This window comes from Taurulus bubalis (assembly GCF_910589615.1).
Source record: "Taurulus bubalis genome assembly, chromosome: 9".
Taxonomy (NCBI): Eukaryota; Metazoa; Chordata; class Actinopteri; order Perciformes; family Cottidae; genus Taurulus; species Taurulus bubalis.
Window position 1 is genome coordinate 3,543,346 of NC_136597.1, and position 24,307 is coordinate 3,567,652.

At 43.7% G+C, this 24,307-nt stretch overlaps 1 protein-coding gene across 1 annotated transcript in view; it reads left to right on the forward strand.

Annotated features, from left to right (window-relative positions):
• Positions 1-1,680: 1,680 nt before the first annotated feature.
• The window catches only part of LOC306741520 (NT-3 growth factor receptor-like), a gene marked incomplete at both ends in the record, with an annotated part of 183,263 nt that continues 160,636 nt past the window's right edge, over positions 1,681-24,307 (forward strand). Inside the window, one exon of the mRNA XM_079223823.1 lies at positions 1,681-1,958. Within this exon, the coding sequence (XP_079079949.1) occupies positions 1,681-1,958 (278 nt within the window). The remainder of the gene's footprint in view (positions 1,959-24,307) is intronic.

Genomic DNA, 24,307 nt, shown 5'->3' on the forward strand with positions numbered 1-24,307 from the left:
ACATACCGGTGAATTTTGGTATTCTCAAAAGCTAGAAACTAATTGAAGTTGAAGTTCCTTGATGTGTCCATCACTCCCTTCAATACAATGTTCCTCAACTAGTTACCACCTCAGATATGAGACCTATTGGCTTGTTTCCAACCTGTCTGGCTGCTAACGTCCGGTTCTCCAGAGTGAAGCCGATGCGGAAGTGTCTTAAAACTTGCATTTTCTCTACTGACCAGCAGGGCGACTCTTTCGATATCCAAAAGCCATCTGATTGAAGTCTATGAGAAAATGACTCTCCTTCTCGTTTGATTTATTACCTCAGTAAACATGTAAACATGAGTTTATGGTCTCAAACCGACACACTTAATGCTGGGTACATAAATTATGTAAGTGTATGTATTGTATGGAACAAACATACTTATTTTAACCCTAACCTAAGAGAGAAGCAGAGTCATTTTCTCATAGACTTCTATACAACCAGAGGAGTCGCCCCCTGATGGCCATTTCAAAATAATGCAAGAACCGGAGGTTGTGGTTTAATCTAAATAGAGACTTGATGTTGAAAACCTCTGCATACTGTACATATGACCTAAATCCCCATTGCACATCTATAAGAGAGGTAATACTTGAACTGAAACTGTTTTTAGTTATTATTTATTTATGATTTTTTTTTGTTTAAGTAGAATGAGCATTTATTATTTTATTATGGCTGTTTGCTCAACTTGGGGTGGATGTGTGTGTGTGTGTGTGTGTGTGTGTGTGTGTGTGTGTGTGTGTGTGTGTGTGTGTGTGTGTGTCTAATTAATCAATGCATGTTTAGTTCCTCTTATTTCTGTGGGGTCACAACCGTCTGAGAAATAACAGCGTGTGCGCGCACGCGCGCCTCTTGTCAGTCGTTTCCTCTGCGTCCAGTAGGTGGGACTTGAAGCTCGGGAGGATGGAGTCTTCCTCTCCCTCTCTCTGTCGCCCCGTCCCCTTCTATGTCTCTCCACCATTCCCACCGTCTGGTACCAGCAACAGCGCTAGAGAGAGAGAGAGAGAGAGAGAGAAAGAGAGAGAGAGAGAGAGAGAGAGACAGTGAGAGAGAGAGAAAGAGCGAGTGAGAGACAGTGAGAGAGAGAGGGAGTGAGAGACAGTGAGAGAGAGAGAGAGAGCGAGCGAGAGAGAGACAGTGAGAGAGAGAGAGAGAGAGAGAGAGAGAGAGAGAGAGAGAGAGAGAGAGCGAGAGAGAGACAGTGAGAGACATTGAGAGAGATGGAGAGATGACATAAAACGATGCAGAGAGAGGAGGGGAAGAGAAGACAGCCGGACCGCACGCGCTCCAGACCCCTTCATGTCATGGATCTGGAATATTTTCGGGATTTCTTGCTCCTCTCTTTTCTCTCCGGCGGTGCGTTTTTTTAAGGGAACGCGCAGGGGAGCCGTGACTGGCATCATCAAAATCCCTGACATACCCCCACACACACACGCGCGCACACACACACATATTCTCATATGGATACGCACGGACATGAAGGGAGATGTTCTTTTTCTTCTTGATTTAACATCTGGACTCCGTTGAGAGAAATAAGGAGAGCGCCGGTTACGCATTCAACACCCACGTCCGCGCGGAGCGGACTATGAACACGAGGATCTGAGACGGTTTTTCTCCCGCTGTCGCAAAGTTGCGAGGAGATCTGGGCTCGTGACCGCATGGAGGTACTCGGCGCGTCGTTTGGCGCATTCGGCGCCCGCCGGCCCCCCGGGGTGCGGGGCTGCTGGAAGGTCGTCTTCCTGCTCAGCGTCTTCTTTGGACACCACCTGAGCTCGCTGCTGGACTGCCCGCCCACCTGCGCGTGCTCGCCCACGGAGATCTACTGCAATAAGTCCGACAACAGCAAATTCTTCCCGCTGCTGTCCTTCCAGGGCACCGGGAGCGCCGGGAACAGCACCGGCAGCATCGAGGACCTGTTCCAGAACATCACCTCCATGTAAGTGCTGCTGCGTGCTGCGTGCTGCGGCTGCGGCTCGTGGTCGTCCTGTAGCTGTGTGTCGGTGGTCTGTCAGGGTTCAGGGGTTATCTCCTGATCGCGTTTGAAAAACGACCCTTATATTAAAGAAAATCCCGTATTGGATATGAGGCCACAGCATATGAGCTAGAATCAACACGTCAGTGAGGAGAACAGGTTCCTTAGGGGAGGAAGGATGCATCCTTTCAAGTCTGCCTGTTTGGGGCTAGAATTGGTGTTTGTCTTGTGGGATATTCACCAAAATAAACTTTTTAATCATCAATGTATGGAACAAAAACAGTAGACTCAGGTGGTCACATCTAAGGCCTTATTTACATATGTAATAGGACGTAAACTAAAGACAGCCAAAACAATGTAGTATTAAAATAAGGGTTTGTGGTACACAATGAAACATTTGAGATCCAAATCTAGCCGGAAATATGACGATTCACCGATCCATCAACTGGAGGTCAGAGGTTACGTCTAGTGTCCTGATCGGGGTTGGCTAAACTTTCTGGATTGTTGGGGCCCAAACAAAGACAAATATAATGAATCATGAGCCAAAGTAATCTATACTATATCTATCTACACTATACGCACTGTAAGAAAATCAGCTGCTTTTCAATACAAACAATCAGTACTGTGCCCACTTAAAATATTATAATGTTAAGTGTAAATCTGTAAATAAGTAAAGTTTGAAATGACCAAATGTTGATTTTTTTTGGCCTCGGTGCCCATTTAACAGATTTACAATCCAAATGTAAGATTATATCTTACATTTGAAAAAACTGAACTGGCAGAAATGGTAACATTTAAAAGAACATTTGGTGGCCATCTGGGATGTGAAATGTACACCCACTTTATCAGAAATAAGCTCAAACCATATTCTATTATTATTTTTACAGTGGGCCATTTACAAATTGGCAGCGGAGGCCGTAGTTTGGCTTCCGCAGGTCTAAATCCATCCATCAGCTCTATATTTGTGTACACTAGCTTATATACTGCATGACCTGCTAAACCAGTTCCACATGAATATTTAGAAGGCCTTCCTCACATTGTTAACCTGATCTTAATCTATACATGCACTTCAATTCTTCTTCATGTCAGAGGCCTCATGTCTCCATAATTACTGTAAGAGAAACCAACAAGTGTTTGCCCTGTTGAAGATCATATGTGGTTGTTTTTATCCTTTCAATCTATGTACATTTTGTCTTAACATGTGATGTTATGTGATTATGTGGCCTTGATGTGGTTAAGTGTTCAATGAGAGGCTCTTTCCCCGTAAAGCTAGTTCAGATTTTAGAGCTGCTCAAACCTGAAATCAGTAAACCATGACACTCGGCAAATTTGAAAGCACCTATAATGAATTTATGTCAAGGCGCTGAATTCTTCGGAAAATAGTACATAACGGCCTTAAGTGGCCTTTTTTTCTACATACTTGGCGTTAGGCAGTCCTTTCTTGATCAGGTTGACCTTGATCAAAATGAGTTAGAATGCTGCCGTTGTACATCATGTGAGCGTTTCTCAAATAGTGGATATTTGAAAAGCCTAAAAGATGATCCTTGGTCTTCTTTTTTTACTGTGAACGTGCTACCGGACGATGATCTGAGAGCCCCCCCCCCTTCTTGAATAACTTACAGCACAAAAAGAATTTCCTGATTTATTACTCTTCCCCTTGGCTCACTGCAGTATCTCCCTAAATACCTTCTTTGTGGATCCTTTGATGACAGACAACAGCGTGGCCCAAGAAGCCCAGATATCTTCAATCAGCTTTTACACTGGATGATAGAAGCAGTCATGACTCAGTTGCTCACGAGCGCCAGCCTATAAGCCTAAATATCAGTTTTCTTGGGATGAACAGCCAGCCAGTCATTCACATATCCGTGAAAGCCCGATATTCCCCATGTGGGCACTGAATACAAACCACGGCGGACCCAAATCACTTTAGAGACCCTTTACTTTGGGAGACCGGCCTGAGAACCGCAGGGGGCGAAACTTCTCTCAAGAAATCCTCCTTCCTTTTGAGGGAATAGTTTAAAAAATACCACAAAACCACAATGTATTGTTGGGTTTGATGCAGGGATTTCACAAGAGCAAGAATTCAGTAGTTAATACCAATACCGCTGAAATTCAACAATTCCAAATTCCCAACAAAACCCAATTTGATCCCTCCCTTTAATTCCCTCTCTAATATGTATTTTCATTTATATTGCTATGAGAACCTCTACAAATCATGATATTCAGTTAATAATCTACCATCGCCGAATATACATTTTTACTGCGTATAACTTGAACCATTATATTCTAACACTCGATGCAGCCTCCGTTAACGCCAACGAAAACACATTCCTGTTGGAATCAGCGGGACCAGATTCCAACAGGAATGTGCATTAGCCGCACAGTCCTGCAGAGCTAACAGCCAACGTTAGCTAGCTTTCCTCCTGCTGATTGCAACATCAATGTGTTATTCACAATGTAGAATTATCAGGGAAGAAATAGGGCGCCTCCGCTGTCAGTAATGTGTTAACCTCTTTGAATGCTGCGGGACACCATTAGTCTGGAGCCCCGTCCCCGGTTCTTATGGTACCTGCAGTACTGTAGAAAAACAAGTACGCTCACATGTTCTGATTCTTTGCATCCCAAAGTATAATTTTTATTGTGACATCCCTTGTTCGATGGGATTTTTTTGGTTCGACGGTGAGAAAAATCTGTCTTGTCAAGACAGGTCTGACCAAACCACAGGCGTCTGTACAGTATAAGGTCGATAGAGTCCATCTCACATGTCAGAAATCCTTGTGTGTGTGTGTGTGTGTGTGTGTGGCCTCCTGTGGGATATTCCTCATGCATCATGTGTCACCCGCTTAGAAAGAGATCAGAACTTGAGCTGAATTCATTAAGCCACACTGATTAAGTCCTTTAATGTACACTTGTGGTTGATATATGTATTGAGCGTTTCCATACAGTCGGTCAGTTATAAAGACATGTTTTCTGAAGACAGAGGCCTTGAAGGCATACCTCACCTCCACAATGGACATGTGTATATTGACTAGGGTTGGGTACCACGTCCGGTATACCGGACCGAAAAGCAACGCAGATTTCGGTGCTTCCTTCCGGTGCCTGAGCCGTTTTAAATACTTTTTTTTTTACACTACTCTGTAAAGTTGCACGGTATATAGATACTAAAAAGGTAGCGCGGTGCCCGCACGCTAAAAACGATTATTAAAATAGCGCGGATCAGAGCGCACTCGCTGCTCTGCTCTCTGTCTGCCTGCATGCAGTGCGGGGCTCGAGGGGGCGGGGCTTCCAGCGCTCACACACACAGTGCGCGCACACAGAGATCGCTGCAGACACGAGCACGAGCTTTTGAACGTCCGTCCTCGGCTTGATGGAACAAATCTCTCCAGTTGATATTAATGATGACGTGTAGTCTAGTAAAGCAGCAGTTTTAGGACCCAACAGTGTCTGAGTTCTGTTGCACACGGTCCCATCAGAACACCTGATGCTTGTGTCTGTTCTTTTTTTAAATATATATTTTTATAGTTTGAAGTTAAAAGGTTTGAAGCTGTAGTTTGAAGTGTGTTTTGTATGTACTTATTTATGTATATCTATAGTATACTTTAAACAGTTAATAATATTGTTCAATTTGAAGAAAAAAATTTTCCTTGGCAATAAAAAAGTATCGGTTCAGGCACCGTTTAGGCACCGGTATCGTTTTAAAAGTATCGGTTTAGCACCGGTATCGGAAAAAACCCAAACGATACCCATCCCTAATATTGACTCAGCCCATGTTACCTTGAATTCTTGAAGAAAACTTGGTTTTGTTGGAGAATCAAAAACAGAATAAATCCTTGATGAATTTAAGTCAACGGAAGGCAGCATTAACACCAGCAAAGCAAACTCTAACTCAGCTGGTGCAGAACAATCCAATTTTAATGTATGCATGTGCTCCTGAACACACACCCGACTGTTGAAACACTTCCGTTGTTACCGTGGAGTTTGGAGGAGCAGTCTGCATCGTAAACATGGAAAAAAGAAAATCCACTTTCTCTTAAAGGGAACTCTGAGCTCATGTTTTTTGCATCCTCCTGCAGCTGGAAATTCGGTCAAGTTGTTAAACCAGATTAAGGCAACTCAGTCTAAAGGCATATTGATTCTAACGTCACCATTTCAATGTCTAAGACATTGCAATCATTCTGGAGCTTGTCTGGGATTTTATTATCTTGTGCACAATTTCATTGTGGTCTTTAGTTATGCGCCAGCAGCAGGAGCAGGTGTCAACGGCGGGGTTCAAACCGCTTTCTAAACTTTATAACTATCGAGTTGCTTTGTCTGATGAACTCGACTCGTCACTTTACTTTCTTGAGCATTTTAAACCTTGAGTGTGCTTTCAAAAAAAAGAAGAAGATTTCCAGAGCCTTTGTTCTGTGTGGAAATACTAAAATGAGCTTCTAGGAGTGTGACTTGGAGAAATCCAGTCCTCTCCGCTGTGTTGTGGGTTATTGCAGAGGTTTTGTTACACTTCAATCAAACACTTCAGCTGAACCGCTAAGAACGAGGACCCGCCTGATCTTTTACAGTGTTGGGGAACAAAGGAATGATCATTATCACACTCCTTTGAACAGAAAACAAGCAGCACCATGGAAATGCATACAGATGGCGGACATGTACGGACAGCAGTGCCTAATTATATATCCTTACAGCCCTGCGTAGCTGGTGAAGGTGATTGGTTGAGGCCAGGCATGGACCTGGTTTAGGCAGGGTCAGGATAGCCCATTGGTTCAGGGCACTGGACCCGAACAAATCGGGTCTCCGGCAACTCTGCGAGCGCGGACGTCCGGCCAAGCCTCGCACTTAAATGCTGCGCATGGAGGGTCTTGCCAAGAAAAAGCTCTGTGATTCATGGTAGCTCGAAGGCAGTAAAGGTGGAACGGTACATTTATTTGTCCTAAACCATTCAGCGCAATGACATTCCGTCTGGTACTCCCTGTGAATGCATATAATACAGGATGATACATATAATACAGGATGATACATATAATACAGGATAATGCATTATAATACACATGTTGGCAGCGCACCAGCATGTTGCCAGCTGTAGCGTGCTAGTCTGACTAATCAAGAACCAGTACCGGTTTAAGACCGGTCCATTGGTACACATCCCTACTGACGATCCATCCCTCATGGAAATGAGTATTCTAAAAAGGAAGTGTACCTTTGACAGTGCAATGAGCTAATGGGGAATAATGGCTCCATCGCGTCAGAGCAGTGCTGCAGCGCTCAGTTCAGCTCGCTAGGCTTCGGCGGAGTGAAGGTAGATAACAATGTTGACAGGGCGTCAAGATAAAAGATGGAAAAAAAATGTTAACATGAATATCCTTTTGCCACATTGTAGTGTGTGTGTGTCTTTCTGCTCAAAGGGATTTTACATTTAACAACATTTCACCCCGCTCTCAGAGGCTGTGGTCCATCAGCTCATTGTTGTGGTAAGATGCTAAATCTGCCACTGTATTGCTATGCACACACACACACACACACACACACACACACACACACACACACACACACACACACACACACACACACACACACACACACACACACATACACAGTCAACAGCACCAGCGGTCGGATGGCAGCGCATTGGGATGCGAGTTGTTACTGCTTCCCTTGAAAGTAAAAAAAAAAAAAAAAAAAAAACTCTGCATCTGAGTCCGGGCCTCGTTCGGATCGCTTTCCTCTGTCCGTGTGAATTCGAGCTTGTTGCCGCTCACGGTGAAATGAACCCGATCTTCACGCTTCCACACACAGTGACTCACGAGAGAGGGGAGACCCGGGACGGGCAGAGTCATGGGGGAATACATCACTGGAGTGGGAGCACTGCTGATCTGGAGCTTTCCAGTCAAACATTTTAGCCTATTTACGACAAAACAGTCACATAACTGCTTGAGCATGAACCAAAAGATACAATCGCAGTTATTGGAAGGGGAAAGAGAAACCAATTCAGGCAGCCATTGATTTACACTCATCTCACTACGGTTTCAAAGGAGACCTGAAACGGGCTTGAGATAGAGGATCCATCACATCGTGCCTGCTTTATTCTCATCAAAGTCACTGCAATTTATTCATTAAGTGGCAATTAGTTCTGATACAATTTATGCATTAGCTGAGTCGAACAACACTACTATTATATTATATACTATTAAACTCTAAAGATGTCATGTTGGATCTTTAAACCCAAATAAACAACTGAGAACCACGGTTCTCATTTCAAATGACTAATCCTGAGTGTCCATTGATACAGTACATATATGATATGACTCATACAGTTGAGGTAGACACAGTTTCACAAGGAACTGAAAACCTTATTACACTCCTCGCCGGGTGAGAATCTCTCCAGGGGATCCAACAGCCCGGCCTCAGTGCGAAGGGTCTGCCCATTCGACCCGCTTTGAAACTCGGACCGTTTCTCTACAATGTGGGGATTTACTTTTTGTGTCTATCTAATCCAATTTTTTTAGAAGAGCAAGAAAATGTTGACATGAGCACAAAAGAGCACAACATCGCAGATAATGCCCACAATTTTGCTCTCAAAGTGGACCAAATGGAAAAAACAGGGCACATTTTCTTTTTATTCTGTTTTTATTTCATATCCCAATACCGTAGGAACAACATTTATGTTTAGTTATGTGTTTGAATTGTCGTTATTAGATTTTTTTTCTCATATTCCTTAAAACCAAAATAAAAATAAATCCTGCAGTTGTAATGACAATGATTATAGTGCTGGATAACCTGGATTTTGCTGCTATATCGTAGCCTTTTGCTCCAGAGTGTGCATTGAAGTCTCTGCACACATCAGGAAGTCTGTATAAAGACCTGCAGCCCGCTGAGGAAAGTTCAGCGTGCTAAAAAAAAAGATTCTCCAGGTTTTTGTCGAGTTTCTTTTGGAGCGGCTGAGCGTTTCTTCCTCTACCTCGAACACGAGCAGGGATTCACTCCTCCTGTCCTCTGATTCTGTGTGAAGACTTTCAGCTGGCAGCAGTCAACACACATCACGGTGCATTAGGATCACACAGCGTAGCAAATAAAATGGCAAAAAAAAAAACATGAGCTGAAACTGGAAGAATAATATCAGTTGCCGTTATCTTTCCAACAGAGGGATGGAGGGGGAAAAGGAGACCTGAAGAGATTCCGTGACGTGTTAGACGCTGATTATTTTGTGAGAACAAAACCTCATTTCATTATTAATCCGTTTTGCAGCTGAAAAAGAGGCTGCTGAGGCAGTGATTCCTGTTTCCACCCACCACTGTGTGTAGGAGAGTGCAACACGGGGGCTGCTTCCACACCGAGTGCTTGTTTTTTCACGCCAGTCACAGGGAATTTAGTGAAACGAGCAGAAAACCCCAGAAAATGAGAGGCGTGCAGCGATAAGGCTGCTTTGTTTTTTATTTAATGTCCCCGGGAAAGGAGAAGCGGGGAAAACACTGGAGGGGAGAGAGAGAGAGAAACAGTTTGAGGTGGGTGAACGAGAGGGAGAGGGGACATTGGTACATCTGAGAGAGAAGGGAGATAAAAGATGAGGGGGAATGCACTGTGCTGTTTTTAAAAGATCAGCACCACATACATGGACAGCTCCCTGTGACACGCACACAGTTATTCCTTTTCTTTTCACGGACTGAAACCAAAAGGAGTTTTCCTTTGCGCCTCCAAATTTGACATTTGGCAGTTGGAATGTTCAGTGGGGGGCTGCGGTCGGAGGGCTAATGCATTTCAATTTGTCAGCGTAACCCTCGCTGCTCGATATAAATAGCTTGTTTGTTAGTGCTGCGGTCGGGACGCAGAATTGGTCGGCCTCCAAGAGAATTCTTTAATACAGTGGTCCAGTCATGAAAAAGTCCCCGGACCGTGATCTAAATGCTTTAACGTAATGCTTCACTTCATTTGAATGCTTTTCTTTGGCCCAGGTTCTGGAGCTAGTACTAGTGACTTTCATTGGAAAAGAGATGGCGACACTGGGCAGGACACTTTGCATTTTGTCTTCTACAGTTACTTCGGTTGCCCCACCGTCCATCATTTCTGCTGCTGGAAGACATTGTCTCTCCTCTCCGTGATACAAAGACGGCGACGTAGCCGACGTAGCCGAGCCGAGGTCGTTGGCAACAGTGTCGACAGAGCTAAACGTTTAAACCTCAGGGGGAACTGGAAGGTTGGGGCGGGGACGAACGTTTTTTAGCCGTGCGGCGGCGATTAGCTAGCTAGTGCAGCACGCAGCTTCCGTTCACATAGTGGGTATGGAATGAAGTACTGTAACGGTATCGGTGTCGCTTTAAGGGCACTGGTATCGGTACTAGACATGCTGTTGTTCTTCTATTTGCTCGTAAGTAAAGATATAGTTCTCTGATATCTTTTTGCCACCATGCCAGGACAGTGTGACTGTAATTTGGTTTAAATCATTGCAAAATACTTTGACCTTGTTGTTCACTGGAACTACTGAGCCAAAACAATTAAAAACTCCATACATAGTCACATAGCTGTTGAATTTAACAAATGTTATTCATAAATATTCAGCTCAGCCTCCCTTTGTCTCAGCACAGAGAGCTCACAAACCTTGGAAGTGTTTGTGGTCATAAAAGTGGGTTCAAGAGGATGATCACATGCACTTTTCACCTTGTTGCCACAACATTGCTATTATGAGAAACAAAATAGAATTTAAATAAAAGGATTAAACGCAAAACAAATGCTGCCTTAAACCCTCACCACCCCCACCGCTCAGTGCATGTCACGGTAAGTGATAATGTTAGCCTGGCAAAGCATAAAAGCTTCACAAATTGTTCCATAATTCAGGCCCGAGTGTCTTTGTAACTCATGCATTTTGAAATGATTATCAGCGGAATAGCTCTGCAGTGTAATTAACTTTATGATATTAAACAAGGTGAGCGTTCAATGTGGTGACCTAGCCAGTCACCTTGGTGCCATCAATCCCCAACCCCCCCCCCCACACACACACACACACACACACTCTCTCTGAGGCCTTAACGGAATAAATGACCCACTGTGCTTATGCTATGTTAGAATATCCAATAACATTAGCAGCCATTATGTACCACGTCAATGTGACAGCCCGCATCATGTCAGCCACATTGCTGCGAGTGTGTGTGTGTGTGTGTGTGTGTGTGTGTGTGTGTGTGAGAGCATGTGTAAAGGATTAGACAGTCTGGGTTGAGATGCTGTTAAGGCGATAATGTGACACTGAGTGTTAGCTGGCTATTTTCTTCCTCTGTGCTCATCAGGACTTAGTGGGGTGCAGACTGAACTAATTAAAAAAGACATTTCGGAATCATCTGAACCACGCTTGTCACTGTTATTTAATTTTTCATTTGAAAAAGGGAAAAACGGACAAGATTGTGAAGTACAAATATTCCTACGTTAATACACAGCGATCAGGACCTCATAAGCAGGAGCTGCAGTGGGGTGTGGCAAATGCAAGTGTTTTTAGAAGCGTTTTTTGTCACTTGCTCGCCTCGTGGACCAGACACGTTTTTATTAAATGTAGGCTGTCACAACAGTTGAGGCCTTTACACAGGAGCGGGGACAGATACATGACACATGAGCATATTGTTTATGTCTCAGGCTTTTATTGTGAAAGGTAAGAACCAAACAAGTGGATCTGAGCTGCGCCGCCTTTGTCAAGGTTGAAAGGAGTTCAGCGCCTCTGTGACTTTGTGTCATAAACCCTCAACCTGTTCCGCACCGCGTGATTTTTTTTTTTGGCCGCTTAACATTCACGTTCTGTGTGAACGTTTTCATGAGAAAAACAACATTACGAAAAAAATATACAGTGAACATACATTTATGTGCTTTGAAAGGACATCGATTACATGACATTCATAACATGCATTCACCAAATATACTCAGTACATTACAGCACATGTTAATGTGTTTATCTCTTTTTTAATTTTTTTTTATGAGACCTGTCTCAGCTGATGCATGCTGGGATAGGCTCCAGCCTCCGTCTGAACCCTGAACAGAATAATAAAAAAAATGGACAGACAAATGGGAGCTCAATTTCCCAAAGCCCCGTATCAGGGACCAACATGATGCCAGGTGTTGCTGCTGGGTCACTGGGTGGGTGTGTTCATGTTAATTAGCCACATGCAGCTAGTGAAGCGGGGAGGGGACCAATATTATGAAGTCTATGCAAGACTTTAGGGCTAAAACGTTGTCCTCTGTGATTCATTTCAGCACCACGGAGCTGTCCACGCTGTGACCTATAGCAGTCAGACACCAGGAGCACGGCACATCATCTGTCTGGGTGTGCATCTCACATGTAGCAGAATAAACTGATTTAATTGAGGGGAAAACAAAACTGACACGTAGATCGGCTATTTTAAATGAATACTGCCATAATGTGCGTGGCTATTCAATAACCCAAATAACATTGTTCTCTTGCAGTGAACGTCTCTCGCTCAACGGTTTCCACACGGCACCTGTTGACCAAACAGTTGTCCAACAACACGCTGGCATAAAACCCTGAACGCCTGCCGCGTGTCCTCCTTTCCGTCTCCGTGTTTCTAACAGAGCTGTTCGTAACAGAAAACGCGCTATGACAGAACGTCAATGGCTGAGGGTCGATGCTGCGCTGTCGTCAATATTAAAATGCTATTAATTATGAAAATGCAAAGAAAAGAGTCAATATCTTCTTCAGTAATGCACTAATGCTGCCTGACAATATCAATAATTTGCGGGATTATGGATCACAAACGGCTCACAGGGGTGTCTGATGTGTCTGTGTTTTTGAGGCCTGCGGCACAGGTGGCTTTGACTGCAGTTATCTATTTTTATTAGATGAGCAGTTTCTGGTGTAAAACAGCCTTTGAAATAGGGCACCGCGATCACAGGGCGTACCTCTTCTCATCCTCTGACTCCCTGGAGAGTTTCCGCCTCGGTCAGACTTCGGCGTAGCAAAGTTGTCGTGGTCCCCGTTCGCATCGGAACAATGGAACAAACACTGGGCAGATGTTTGCTTTGTCGGCGGCGGTAGACTCTTTTATCTCTGAGTGTGCTTTGCTAGCATGTCCCCTTGGTTGCACGAGTGCAAGGAAAGCATGTGTGTGTGTGTGTGTGTGTGGGGGGGGGGGGGGGGGAGGGCAGAGTAAAGTAGGTCCAGCATTCTATCTCAGTGATTGCCAGCTATGTGTACTGAGTGAGTGTGCAGAAGGTGATGATGTGTGGTTTATAGTGCGTTAATATGCTGCATGTGTGTGTGTGTGTGTGTGTGTGTGTGTGTGTGTAGGTTACGCTGATGTATGAATTCTTGCGGTTCATGGCAATGAATCACTTCCCGCTGCAGCCCACACATAATAAGGTCACACATACACACGCACACGCACACGCACACGCACACACACACACACACACACACAGTACTTCATCACCATTGATCATAGTTTTGCAGTCTGTGTTAATAATGGAGGTTAGAGAGAAGGATGTAACGTAACGTGTGCCGTAAAGCTTCCATTATCAGCCGGGTCAGTGTTAATGCGTTTCGTTCCTCGGGGTAAATATATAGCTCATTTCACTCACTCCATACGTGTGGGGGAAGTGAATGACAGCGCCCCCTGCTGGCCGCTCAGGGGGCGCTGTTTTCAGTTTGAATAGAGGGAGTGGGTTTTATGTTTTCTGAGTAATGTAACAGATTTAGACTCACTGCTACGAGAGGCAGCATTGTATTTGCGTATGCGAGCAGAGGCCCCGGGGCCCGCGGCCCCACCAGGCTCAATAATCAGTGGTGATGACCTGTGTCGACTCTGCTTACACACCGTGGGAGAGCTGTGTAAACGTGGCTCCTCCAGTGAGAGACGGGTGTGTTTGCCCTCTGCTGACCGGTCGCCCTCTGACTGCATTTACTACAGGCTCACCTCCAAATCCAAGGTTTTGGAAGATTTGCACACGGCTGCCACGCAATCAAAAAAATAATCAGTGCTTGGCATCGTGTGTGTGTGTGTGTGTGTGTGTTTACACATGTTTGGAGGAAGTCCCTCTCAGGGTATTAAGAGAACGTGCTTCCTGAGAATTCTCACAGAAAACCTGCTCCCCATGTCCAGGGTAGCTTTGTATTTTTGCATATCAAAAAACAAAAAAGGTGATGAAGCTAAATCGACTTTTCAGCTGTCGCCATTTCTTTCAAAAAATGGCGACCACGTTCTCCAGAGCGTTGATAAGCCCAAAAGAAAAACTTTTTCCACAACATGTTTGTGTTAAACGTATTATTCTACTCTAGTCCATATTTGTTGGCGTTTAGCTTTAAAAAAAAATCATTTTCACCAAAAAAAAAACGGCTTGTTTTTCCAATTTGCTGGATCCGCCCTATGAATAGAAAGCTTTTAAAGGCAATCAGAGATGACACACTAATTGGTTTGATTCATGTTACGCATAAAACTCACCTATGATTATTACAATGACTGAATATTGCGCCTTTCTTTGCGTCCAGATAATGCGTCATTTTCAGTGTCAGACACTCCGAATGCCATTCACTTCAGACCACTTAGTCTTGTCAGTGTGTCCAGTGTGAAGGAAGCATCGCACCACTTGTTGAACCAACTGCAGGGGGCTCTATAAATATGGCCATATGCTCCGCTGAACCCAATCAGAGTGATTTTAAAATTGGTGGGAAATTGTTGTTCAACTAAATAGATTTATACACAATCAAATGTGTATGACATACTAAAATTGAGAAGGAAAAATACAATTTCATGATTACTTATGCAGTTCTGGCATGATAATCAAACTTTGTTCATTTCATTTATTGCATGAAATCCCAGTTTTCCGGAGAGGAGAGGAAGTAATACATTTAAATAACTGGGAAACCTTCAACCCAAGTCTGTGTATGACTCATTTGAAATGACTCCCATTAAGCCCAGCTCTGTAATAGCTGCAGAGCGTGTGTGTGTGTGTGTGTGTGTGTGTGTGTGTGTGTGTGTGTGTGTGTGTGTGTGTGTGACAGATAGATGAGAAGCTGTCACGCCTCGTGCTTGACTATAAAAACCTCAGAGAAAATTAACTCCTCCAGCAGCACTTGCAGACTGAAGCGGAGGCTGACATTTTCAGCTCAATTCAGAGGCTGAGACTGGAGCTGATTGGACGAGACTCGCGCGGCGCCATCCGTCGTCAAATCCCAGAGAAATGGATTGTCTAGCTTGTGTCGAAATTCTTTTATTCAAAGTCACACCTGGCTGTCGACCACGGAATCACAGAGGAAGCTGAGCCGGCCTCGTGCATGCAGATGTCATTCCTGCCTCCACTCAATAGTTTTGTCTGAGGGAATGAGGGAATTTCCTCCCCTTGAATTCAAATCCCATCAAACGTCCGCTCTTCAATGATTCATGCTGCTTTTAATCGTTTATTCTTTTGCGGAAAAATTGTCTTTCAAACACAAACGGGGTTTTGGAGTGAGTTCGCTTGGGTTGATTGATGATGGGACGCGAGGCTTCAGCTCTGAAGCCGTATAGCTGAAGCACGAGGCGGGAAGCATTAGCTCAAGTCATTCCGTGGGAAGCATCAAAAGACATTAGAACTATGATTTTACATGATTAATTAAAACTGGTTGGTTAAATTGGTTTAATGATCCCAAACAAAATACATGTACTGTAATGTGATTTAGAAACCCTGTATATTCATTTCTATTTTCATGTTGTTTGTGAATGGCTCAGATGACTGTCGCTCAATTCAATTCAGTTTATTTTATATAGCCCAACATCACAAATACAAGTTTGCCTCAGAGGGCTTTACAATCTGTACGCATGACATCTCTATCCCGGGACCTCACATCGGATCAGGAAAAACTCCCCCAATAAAGATAGTAAAAACCCTTTCATAGGGAAAAAAGGGGAAGAAACCTGAGGGAGAGCAACAGAGGAGGATCCCTCTCCCCGGATGGACAGAAGCAATAGATGTCATGTGGCCAGAATGAATAACGTAACAGAGTTATAGCACATTCAATTATTCATATAATGAGTAGTAGACATGATCCATGATCCAGATAGCCATGATCCATTAAGCAGAAGGAGGTAGAGAGGAGGGGCATCCCAGGGGCAGTGGGAGGAGAAAGCAGGGCCATGGCAGCTGGCAGGCCTGGTTCCCGGCCGGTTCCATCAGCAGGGCTATGGTTGCATCAGCAGGGCCAGGGGGAGGACCGGGGTCCTCCTTTTCCAAATTAGTCCTTGCCGAGACAGCAGCGAAATAAAATAACACAAAAACCGCAGAAATAACAAACACATGAGAAGAAAACGGCAAAACGTACAAAAGACACAAGAAAGGCTGTTGGGTTTTTAAATTCTGGCCAGATATGATCATGGTGATAACATTATGGAGAATATGTTTTTTTAGCTTGTTACAGTGCCGCAAATTGGCTAAACCCAACAGTTTCAGCAGCTTTAAAGAACTTTATGGGAATATTACATTCTTTTGAGTAAAAATGCATGACTGTGTACTCACAACATAAATAAATTGTGTATAATTTGAGCTAAGCAATCCATTCATTTTAGTTCACGCTCGGTCAGTTATTAACTCACATACATTACATGAATCTGACCGTCTGCTGGAAATTGATCTCCAGCCTGTTTTTTTATTTAATCCGGTTTTGTTTCATAGCCTTCCTCAATGTGCGTTTTGAATTTTCTGCCATTTTCCTCAAATTTGCCGCAAGAACATTGTGATTGAGAAAATGGATATCATCGCCGTGAGTGCGTTCAACCCTAAAAGATCAGTGATGATGGGATCGAAAGATGCCTTCATCAGAGTCGGGACGGGAGCAATCTGACTGTGAAATCAACGAGTCATGCTCCAAAATGGAAAGACCACACTTGTGAGAAAGTCTCGCGTCACCAAGCACTTTGGGGGTCAACAGATCAAGTGCATATCTTTGTGTGTGCACACACACACACACACACACACACACACACACACACACACACACACACAGTGTCCTTGAAGGGCCCTTCTCGACAGAGGAAATGAGGAAATCTCGCTGCAATTGCTGGTCTCTGATTGCCAACACATCATCTTAAAGAGTGACTTTGTGACTGTGTGTGTGTGTGTGTGTGTGTGTGTGTGTGTGTGTGTGTGTGTGTGTGTGTGTGTGTGTGCGTGCACGTTGGTTGCAGTCTAATCACAGTGAACAGAGAAGGCAATTTGTTCAGCTCGAGCCCCTGCTGTGTTGATAAGCCAGTCACACAAACCACTGTCTGCCACCGGCTCTCCCCTGTCTGGCTCCCGGCCCACCTAAAGCTCCCAGTGTGTTTAGAGGCTGAACCTGGCTGCAAAAACCGCTGAGCCAGCCTCGGTTCACCACCGGCCCGAAGCGGGCCTCAAGCATGCAGATCCATCCCAGCGTTAACGCTCACTGATTCTGGAGAGTGTCCAGTGTCTTGTGTATCCGCTTCATTTGAATGGCATTAAACAACTTTAGATGTGACCAGTGTTACATTGAAAGACTAGTGTGCTGGCTGATAACGGAGTCGTGTGTCTCAAAGGTTTTTTCGTAACACACGTTGTCATAACACCATGGCCTAGTGATGAAATACCCGTGGTATTAGTTCAGTGTTATTCCACCTTGTATTTTAAATGAATGATTCATTAAACACCTTTCACGCTTCCACCAGGAACTCATTTTGTGTTGATTTTGGCGGTCCCTGTGGACAAGAGCGGTACTGTTATCCGAGCGCATCAATTTCCTGCCGCAGGCCCTGCGCAGTCCTGGTTCTGGTTTCTCCCTGGGCTCCCTTCCCTCCAGCGGCCCAGTAATATGGCCTGGCCCTCGATTGGCGTGGTGTCGGTGCCGGCTCCCGGTCGGGGGACGGACTGCTCCACAGCGGTGGTCGCTGCCGGGAGGCCCCGCTAGAGTCTGAGCTGAAGGAGTTTCTGGTGAACCGGCAAGATTTCATCTGTTGTGGCACGGAATCAGGACGATGACAAGCATTAAGAACAACTATATAGAAATACCCAATCTTCTTGCTTACTTCAGTCCATATTTGTTGGCATTTAGCCTTTCAAACTATAATAACAAACTTTACCATACACTATATAAAACATCCTATAACTATATAGAAATACCCAATTTTCTTGCTGATGATGTAGAGGCATCAGTATTACATTGAGACTATTTCTTAACTTAATTTGCTCCTCGCTAACGTCTATTGAGGATTCCATTCATTTCTAAACCCACTTCATCCCATGCAACGTCATAACTCCTTCACCACCCAAAATCATTTCGAAGTCTTGGAAGTCTTAAGTCAACTTAAGGTTAGGGTTAGGGTGTGGGCTTAAAGGGTTAAGTCATTTGGGAAGCTGTGTTGCCTTTCATTTCATTTTCATTTGCCTGACATTTCACGCTATTTAGGAAATGGTGTTAATAGTGTCATTCATCAGAGACGTCTAATAATACATTAAATGTGGAGATTGGGTGTCAAATGAACGCTCCGGACAACTCTTCATATGTTTTGGTCTTGAGAGGTGAACATCTGCTGCAGTGTACATGATGAGCGTGTCAGATCCATTAAGAATCAAACATTCTCTGCAGATATTTTTGCTCTCTGTGTTTGACTTCCAGCTTGAAGCCATTTGTCAGCAGGTGAATTCGGCGCTGGGCTCCATAAATGAAGACGTTCAGAGGCTCGTTCTGACAGGAACGTTAAACTAGTTCTGCTACCGGCTCTGACTCAACCATTTCAGCATCAGCCCCTCACAGCCATAAGTAATGGGTTGTAAAATGGTTTTGCTTCTCTTTTTTTTCTTCTCCCCTCACTTCTATTCAAATGTGTTTTTTAATTTGGTCTCATTAAGAGATGCCTTCACTTTGCTCTGAGCGCTACTGTGGTCCAATTAAACTTAATTTTGTTCTGTTTTGGCTTGAAGCAGTCCGAGTTGTCCACAGTTCATCCTGGAGTTTCTCATCTGGGCCAATGCTCCGTGTGTTTGAACACAGGGAATTATTCATTTTGAGCACATTCCTAGCCACATACAGAGATGCACTCACATAAAGGACAAACTCAACAACACATTTCCAAGTAAAATACAAAGAAACAACTCTCCATTGTAAAAACAACTCAAACCAGTCTTATAAATTGGTTAGCTTTCATCAATTTAGAACTGAGGCCAATGGAGAGGCCAGCCCAGTAAAACACTTCATGGTATGATACCTTAGCATTGAAAAAGATTACCTCATCATCTAATCACCTGCAATGCAAGCTGAAGAGGATGTGCTGAAGGGGATACCAGAACTTCGAAGTTTGATACAATACCTTGAATATGATCAATATTCAATACCATTTTTGATATCGAGCATTGTGATTATTATTATCAGGATTTTTCATTCAAATATATGGTGAAAAATGGTGACCTCCTCACAAAGCATGGTAAATGAAATCACAGCACGATCCGTGTATCGATACACAAATATTAAACCCATTTAGAATATTCAGAAGGTCTCGAAGTATTGATATTCTCTACATCACTAGTAATGCTGTGTTTATATGAGTTTAAGAGACATACAAGTTTAACTTTTCTACAACAAGGACCTTGTCCAGCTATAGCAGCCCGGTCTATTTCTGAGGACATTATGTATTGATGTCAGGCGTCAGTCGTGTGAGAGTATATTATATTATATTATACCGCCAATCAAACAATGCAGCGAATGATACGATCCACAGTCTGATGGATTAGGGACATTAACCAACTCTTGGTCATATAGACAATAACAGACGGTCAACTAATTCAATCAAACAGCAACAGCAAAGCTCATGGTCATTTGATAACTAGTTGTTGAGATACATAGCTCTGAAGTGTTGGACCAAAAGACTGGAAAATGAACAACGGGGAAGGAAAAATAACTATACACATTTTCCCACAAGCATTTTTGCAAAGGAAAATTCCAAACTTGCACTGTAATACATTTATGACAATGCACAGCATGCAATATAATGTATCTGTGTGAGTCACAAACTTTAATGTGAGGTTTTCAACAATGAATGCTTGTGCAGTAAATCTCACACATATGAACACGCTTCTGTCTCTGCAAGCGTTTTCTGAGAGGATTATTAATGTCTCGGGACAAGACGGACCGCCTCGTAGATTCTGCTACTCCAAAGAGCCAACACCGACACTCATGCCTTTGAGTTCACATTACGAACTCAAAGGCATGTCATCATGTCTGGTGTCTTTTATGGACTCCTTTGTCCACTAGCGAGAGGGTTTGATGATTGAATTGCGCTGTATCGGACGTTTCCCTCCACATATCAGTCAATATGTTTATGTGGTTTGTTGAAACAAATAGTGAGGGGACCCATGCTGTCATGAGGTTGCAAACCACAAAATGGGATTCTTAGGAAATAAGTGAAACTAGCAGTTTAGATCCTCAAATGTGACGTTATTATAGTGTGCAGAGAGGAGGTTGGGTTGGAGGGGTTGGTCCAAAAAATACATTTGACTCGAACACAGGAGGCCGCCATTGAAGTAAAAACAATATTTCCCTCTGTTTCATACAATAGAGATACTCAAGTAAAGTACTTTTAAACTACTTTAAGATTGAAGTTAAGTACAGAACTAAAAAAGTAGTAAATGTACTTGGAGCTGGAGCACAAAGTTCATCATTGATCCAGTCTGGTAATGTTGCTCTCAAAGTGCTCCAGATTTGTGCATTTACCTTCATGTTGTACAGAACTCAGTGGGAACATGTCCAAGACCCCCTAAGCGGCCGAGGGCCTCCCGCCACAGTCTCAAAGTCCTGTGTGAGGTCAGAGGTTGTCACGAGGGCCAGTGGATCTGGGAAGCTGCAGTAAGACGGCAATAAGTTGCTGAATACTATAAGAGGATATTATTAATATTTAGAAATACTTAGATCACTAGTTTGTGTAGAAATAGGGTCGAGGACGAGTAACAGTAAAACATGTTTAAAGCTGAGATGTTTATTTCTAACATCCACCACATCAGTCCTCTAACCAGCGCCCACACCGTGAAGGCCGGTCTGTAACCGCTGCGCTAACCGAAGCCTTCCAAGCTTTAACTCCGACTCTTCTTTTTACTTCTTGTTGTTATTTCAGAGATGAATCCCTGAAGTTATTTAATCGTTATCCCTCACTTCCCTCCACCAGCTTCTTCTACAAAGATAAATGAGTTGCACTGGGAAAAATGATTTTCCTTGTGATTAAGACAGTGGGAGCCTATACATATGTGGCTCAAGTCAATTTGATGACACGCTTGCTGGAACAGCAGCACAGGAGGAAGAGACACTAGGGTTCCTCTCGGATAGGAGAGGATGCTGGGAGATTACAGAGAGATATGTGAGGTAAGGCGAAGCAGTGAGGAGGTGTTTCATCAGCCCGTTCTGACTCCACACTCCTCTGATAGCGACTGCTCGTGCGCTCGCCGTCTGTTTGAGGCGTTCAACTAACTCCAACTACTACTTTTATTCCCTTAACCGATGACCATGTACACCTGAAACCGAAGTAAACATACATTGGAAGTTTATTTTGAAAAGACACCGTATACAGGTAGCAGACTGAAACTGTTTCCTGTGAACACAAAAGTTTATTTTGAAAAGACATTGTGGATATGAGTAGCATAAATTATTATTGTGAACACGAAAGTTTATTTTGAAAATCCATTATGCCGAGAACGAGCAAAAACTGCATGTTTCCTGTGAACTGAAAAGTTTATTTTGAGGAGACTTCACGGATGTAAAGACCCCAAACTGTATGTTTCATGTGAACACTGAAGTTTATTTTGAAAAAAAACATTAGTCATGTAACTGACAGAAATGATTCTTGTGAACAAAGAAGTAAAAAAAAAAAGTTGCTGCTCCACCTCCTGAGCCACAGAAAGTGTTGCTGAAGGAGAGAGAGAGAGAGAGAGAGAGAGAGAGAGAGAGAGAGAGAAAGAGAGAGAGAGAAAGAGAGAGAGAGAGAGAGAGAAAGGTGACATAGTGGGAGAGCGAGGTAAGTGAGCCCTTGAATTGGATTGTTACTTTAAACCTTTGATTTTAAATGTTTCAAAAAGCCCCCAAATGGAGTTGAAATATGCCGCCACTACGCTGAAGACTGTGGTAATTATGTTTTTTAGAGCCGTGGTGATTATAGTGCGATCACAGCCCCGAGCAGCGCCGCAGACACAGCCGGCGATAGAACGGCACTGAAGGAGACGGAGACTCTGGTGATGAAAACAGCCGATTCGTCCGCCTCCTCCCCGCCGGTGTTTCATGGGTCGTCGATAGCAGATGAAGCTGCTCGCATATCGTGTCGGTGTCGTCCACACTCATCTGTTGCACCCGCCAGTCATTTCCAATTGAGAAAAGGAATGCTGTTGAATGACAATGTCTAATTGATATATTTGATATAAATAAACAGAGAAACAGAGAAAAGGTAGATAGATAGATGGATAGATGGATAGATGGATAGATAGATAGATATATAGATAGATAGATAGATAGATAGATAGATAGATAGATACTTTATTCATCCCCAAGGGGACATTTGTTTGTCATAGTAGCAGTTTACAGACACAACAATAAAACACCGGTGTATATAGCAAACATGTAAGTCGCTTTGGATAAAAGCGTCAGCTAAATGAAATGTAATCTTGCTGCATACATTGAAGGATCTAAGGCAGCTTCCTCAAGAAAAAGATTCGACTCATCCCCTTCGTGTACACAGCGTTGATGTTGGCCTTCCGGTTCAGTCTACTGTCGATGGAGACACCCAGGTGCTTGTACTCCTCCACCATGTCCACGTCCTCTCCCACACTCAGAGGTTTTAGTGGATGCTCTTTGCAGCACCCGTCCCCTCGCAGGGCTCCTGTGGCACTAAGGTCCTGGAGACACGGGCACCACGACCCTGTAGTACAAGGAAGTGGATTTGGATGCCGTAACCAAAACCGCAAGAGGATTTTTATTTTTGGAGAGCAGTAGCTTTGCTTCGCATTGGCAGTAGTAGTTTAGTAGTTTTGGTAGTTTAGTAGTTTTGGTAGTTTTGAACAGCAGAACGAATTTATAGATTAAACGTAATTTTTGAAGAAGCTATCAAGTCTGTATATGACTAAAAACTACAAACTGAGCCCAAAAAAACATCTGTCTGTCTGTCTGTCTGTCTGTGTCTGTCTGTCTGTCTGTCTGGGTGTGTTTCTGTCTGTCTCTCTGTCTTCTCGAGAACCGTTCCCCCCGTCTCCCTCACACTTGGCGGGCGTACCGCTCGGTTCCTGAGGGCCTCTTTGAATGTCAGCCAAACAGAGATCAAAAGCTTCACAGTGACACGCTTCATCAAAAAGTTGTACATCTTTTCAAATAAAAGTGGGAGACGTATTAGCGTGGGCGTAGGTTGGTTTCAACATTGGAGCGTCTAGCACTCCATTTCCTGCATTTCGGTGAATTCTTCTGCATCAATTTATGGTGGAAAGTTAATGTAGTCAAATATTTATTCCCCATCAACTTTTCACATTGAATGTTATCTCTGCTGAGTCATTGTTGACCTGATGTCCTCTTCCTCCTCCTTTGTGCTTTTATTCTCTTTAAATGCACGTGGCACCTATTGACCTCAATGCAAAAATAACTACATTTGACTTAATTTACAAAACCTGGACTTTAACGGCTCATGTGTGTTTCAGCAAGACTTCTGCTCATGTTCAAAACTTTCTTTACATTCAGATTGAGAATAAAGTAATAATATAATTATAATAATGAGAAAAATCCCTTTAAAACTGAAACAAAGAGAAAACACTTTTTAGAAGGCATGGTCTTGTTGTCCACACACTGTACACCTCTCTGATAAAGCACCGACTAGAGCCACTTGATCATAAGCATTCAAACAGAAATACAGACAGAAAATATGAGTTAGTGAGCCATTACTATTCCAAAAGCACCTTTCAGCTGTAAGACAATCTAGGATTACAATAATGGCATTTAAGAATGGCACAACAGAGCGGCAACAGTTTTCTATAATGTTTTCTAATGCTGTGCAAATAAAACCAATCATCCAGTTTTTGTGTGTAAAACCCCTGCAGTGCCCGCAGAGTGGAGACCCCGCGGTGGGCCTTCACCCGTCACCTCACCACCAGAAATCGCCGTCTTATTGATTGATGGCTGTCAGTTTCAAGCAGTCATTCCGATGAGGAGAGGCGGAGGACTTTTCAGGAAAACACCAGGAGTGCATTACTGCGCGGCTCAACAAGCGATTCTCTCTCCGGGCGTCTTTCCACTCCACAAGACAATGGGAGGGGCGTGCCCATAAGTAGTAGGAGGGGTGTGTCCATAAGTAGTGGGAGGGGCGTGCCCATAGGTAGTGGGAGGGGTG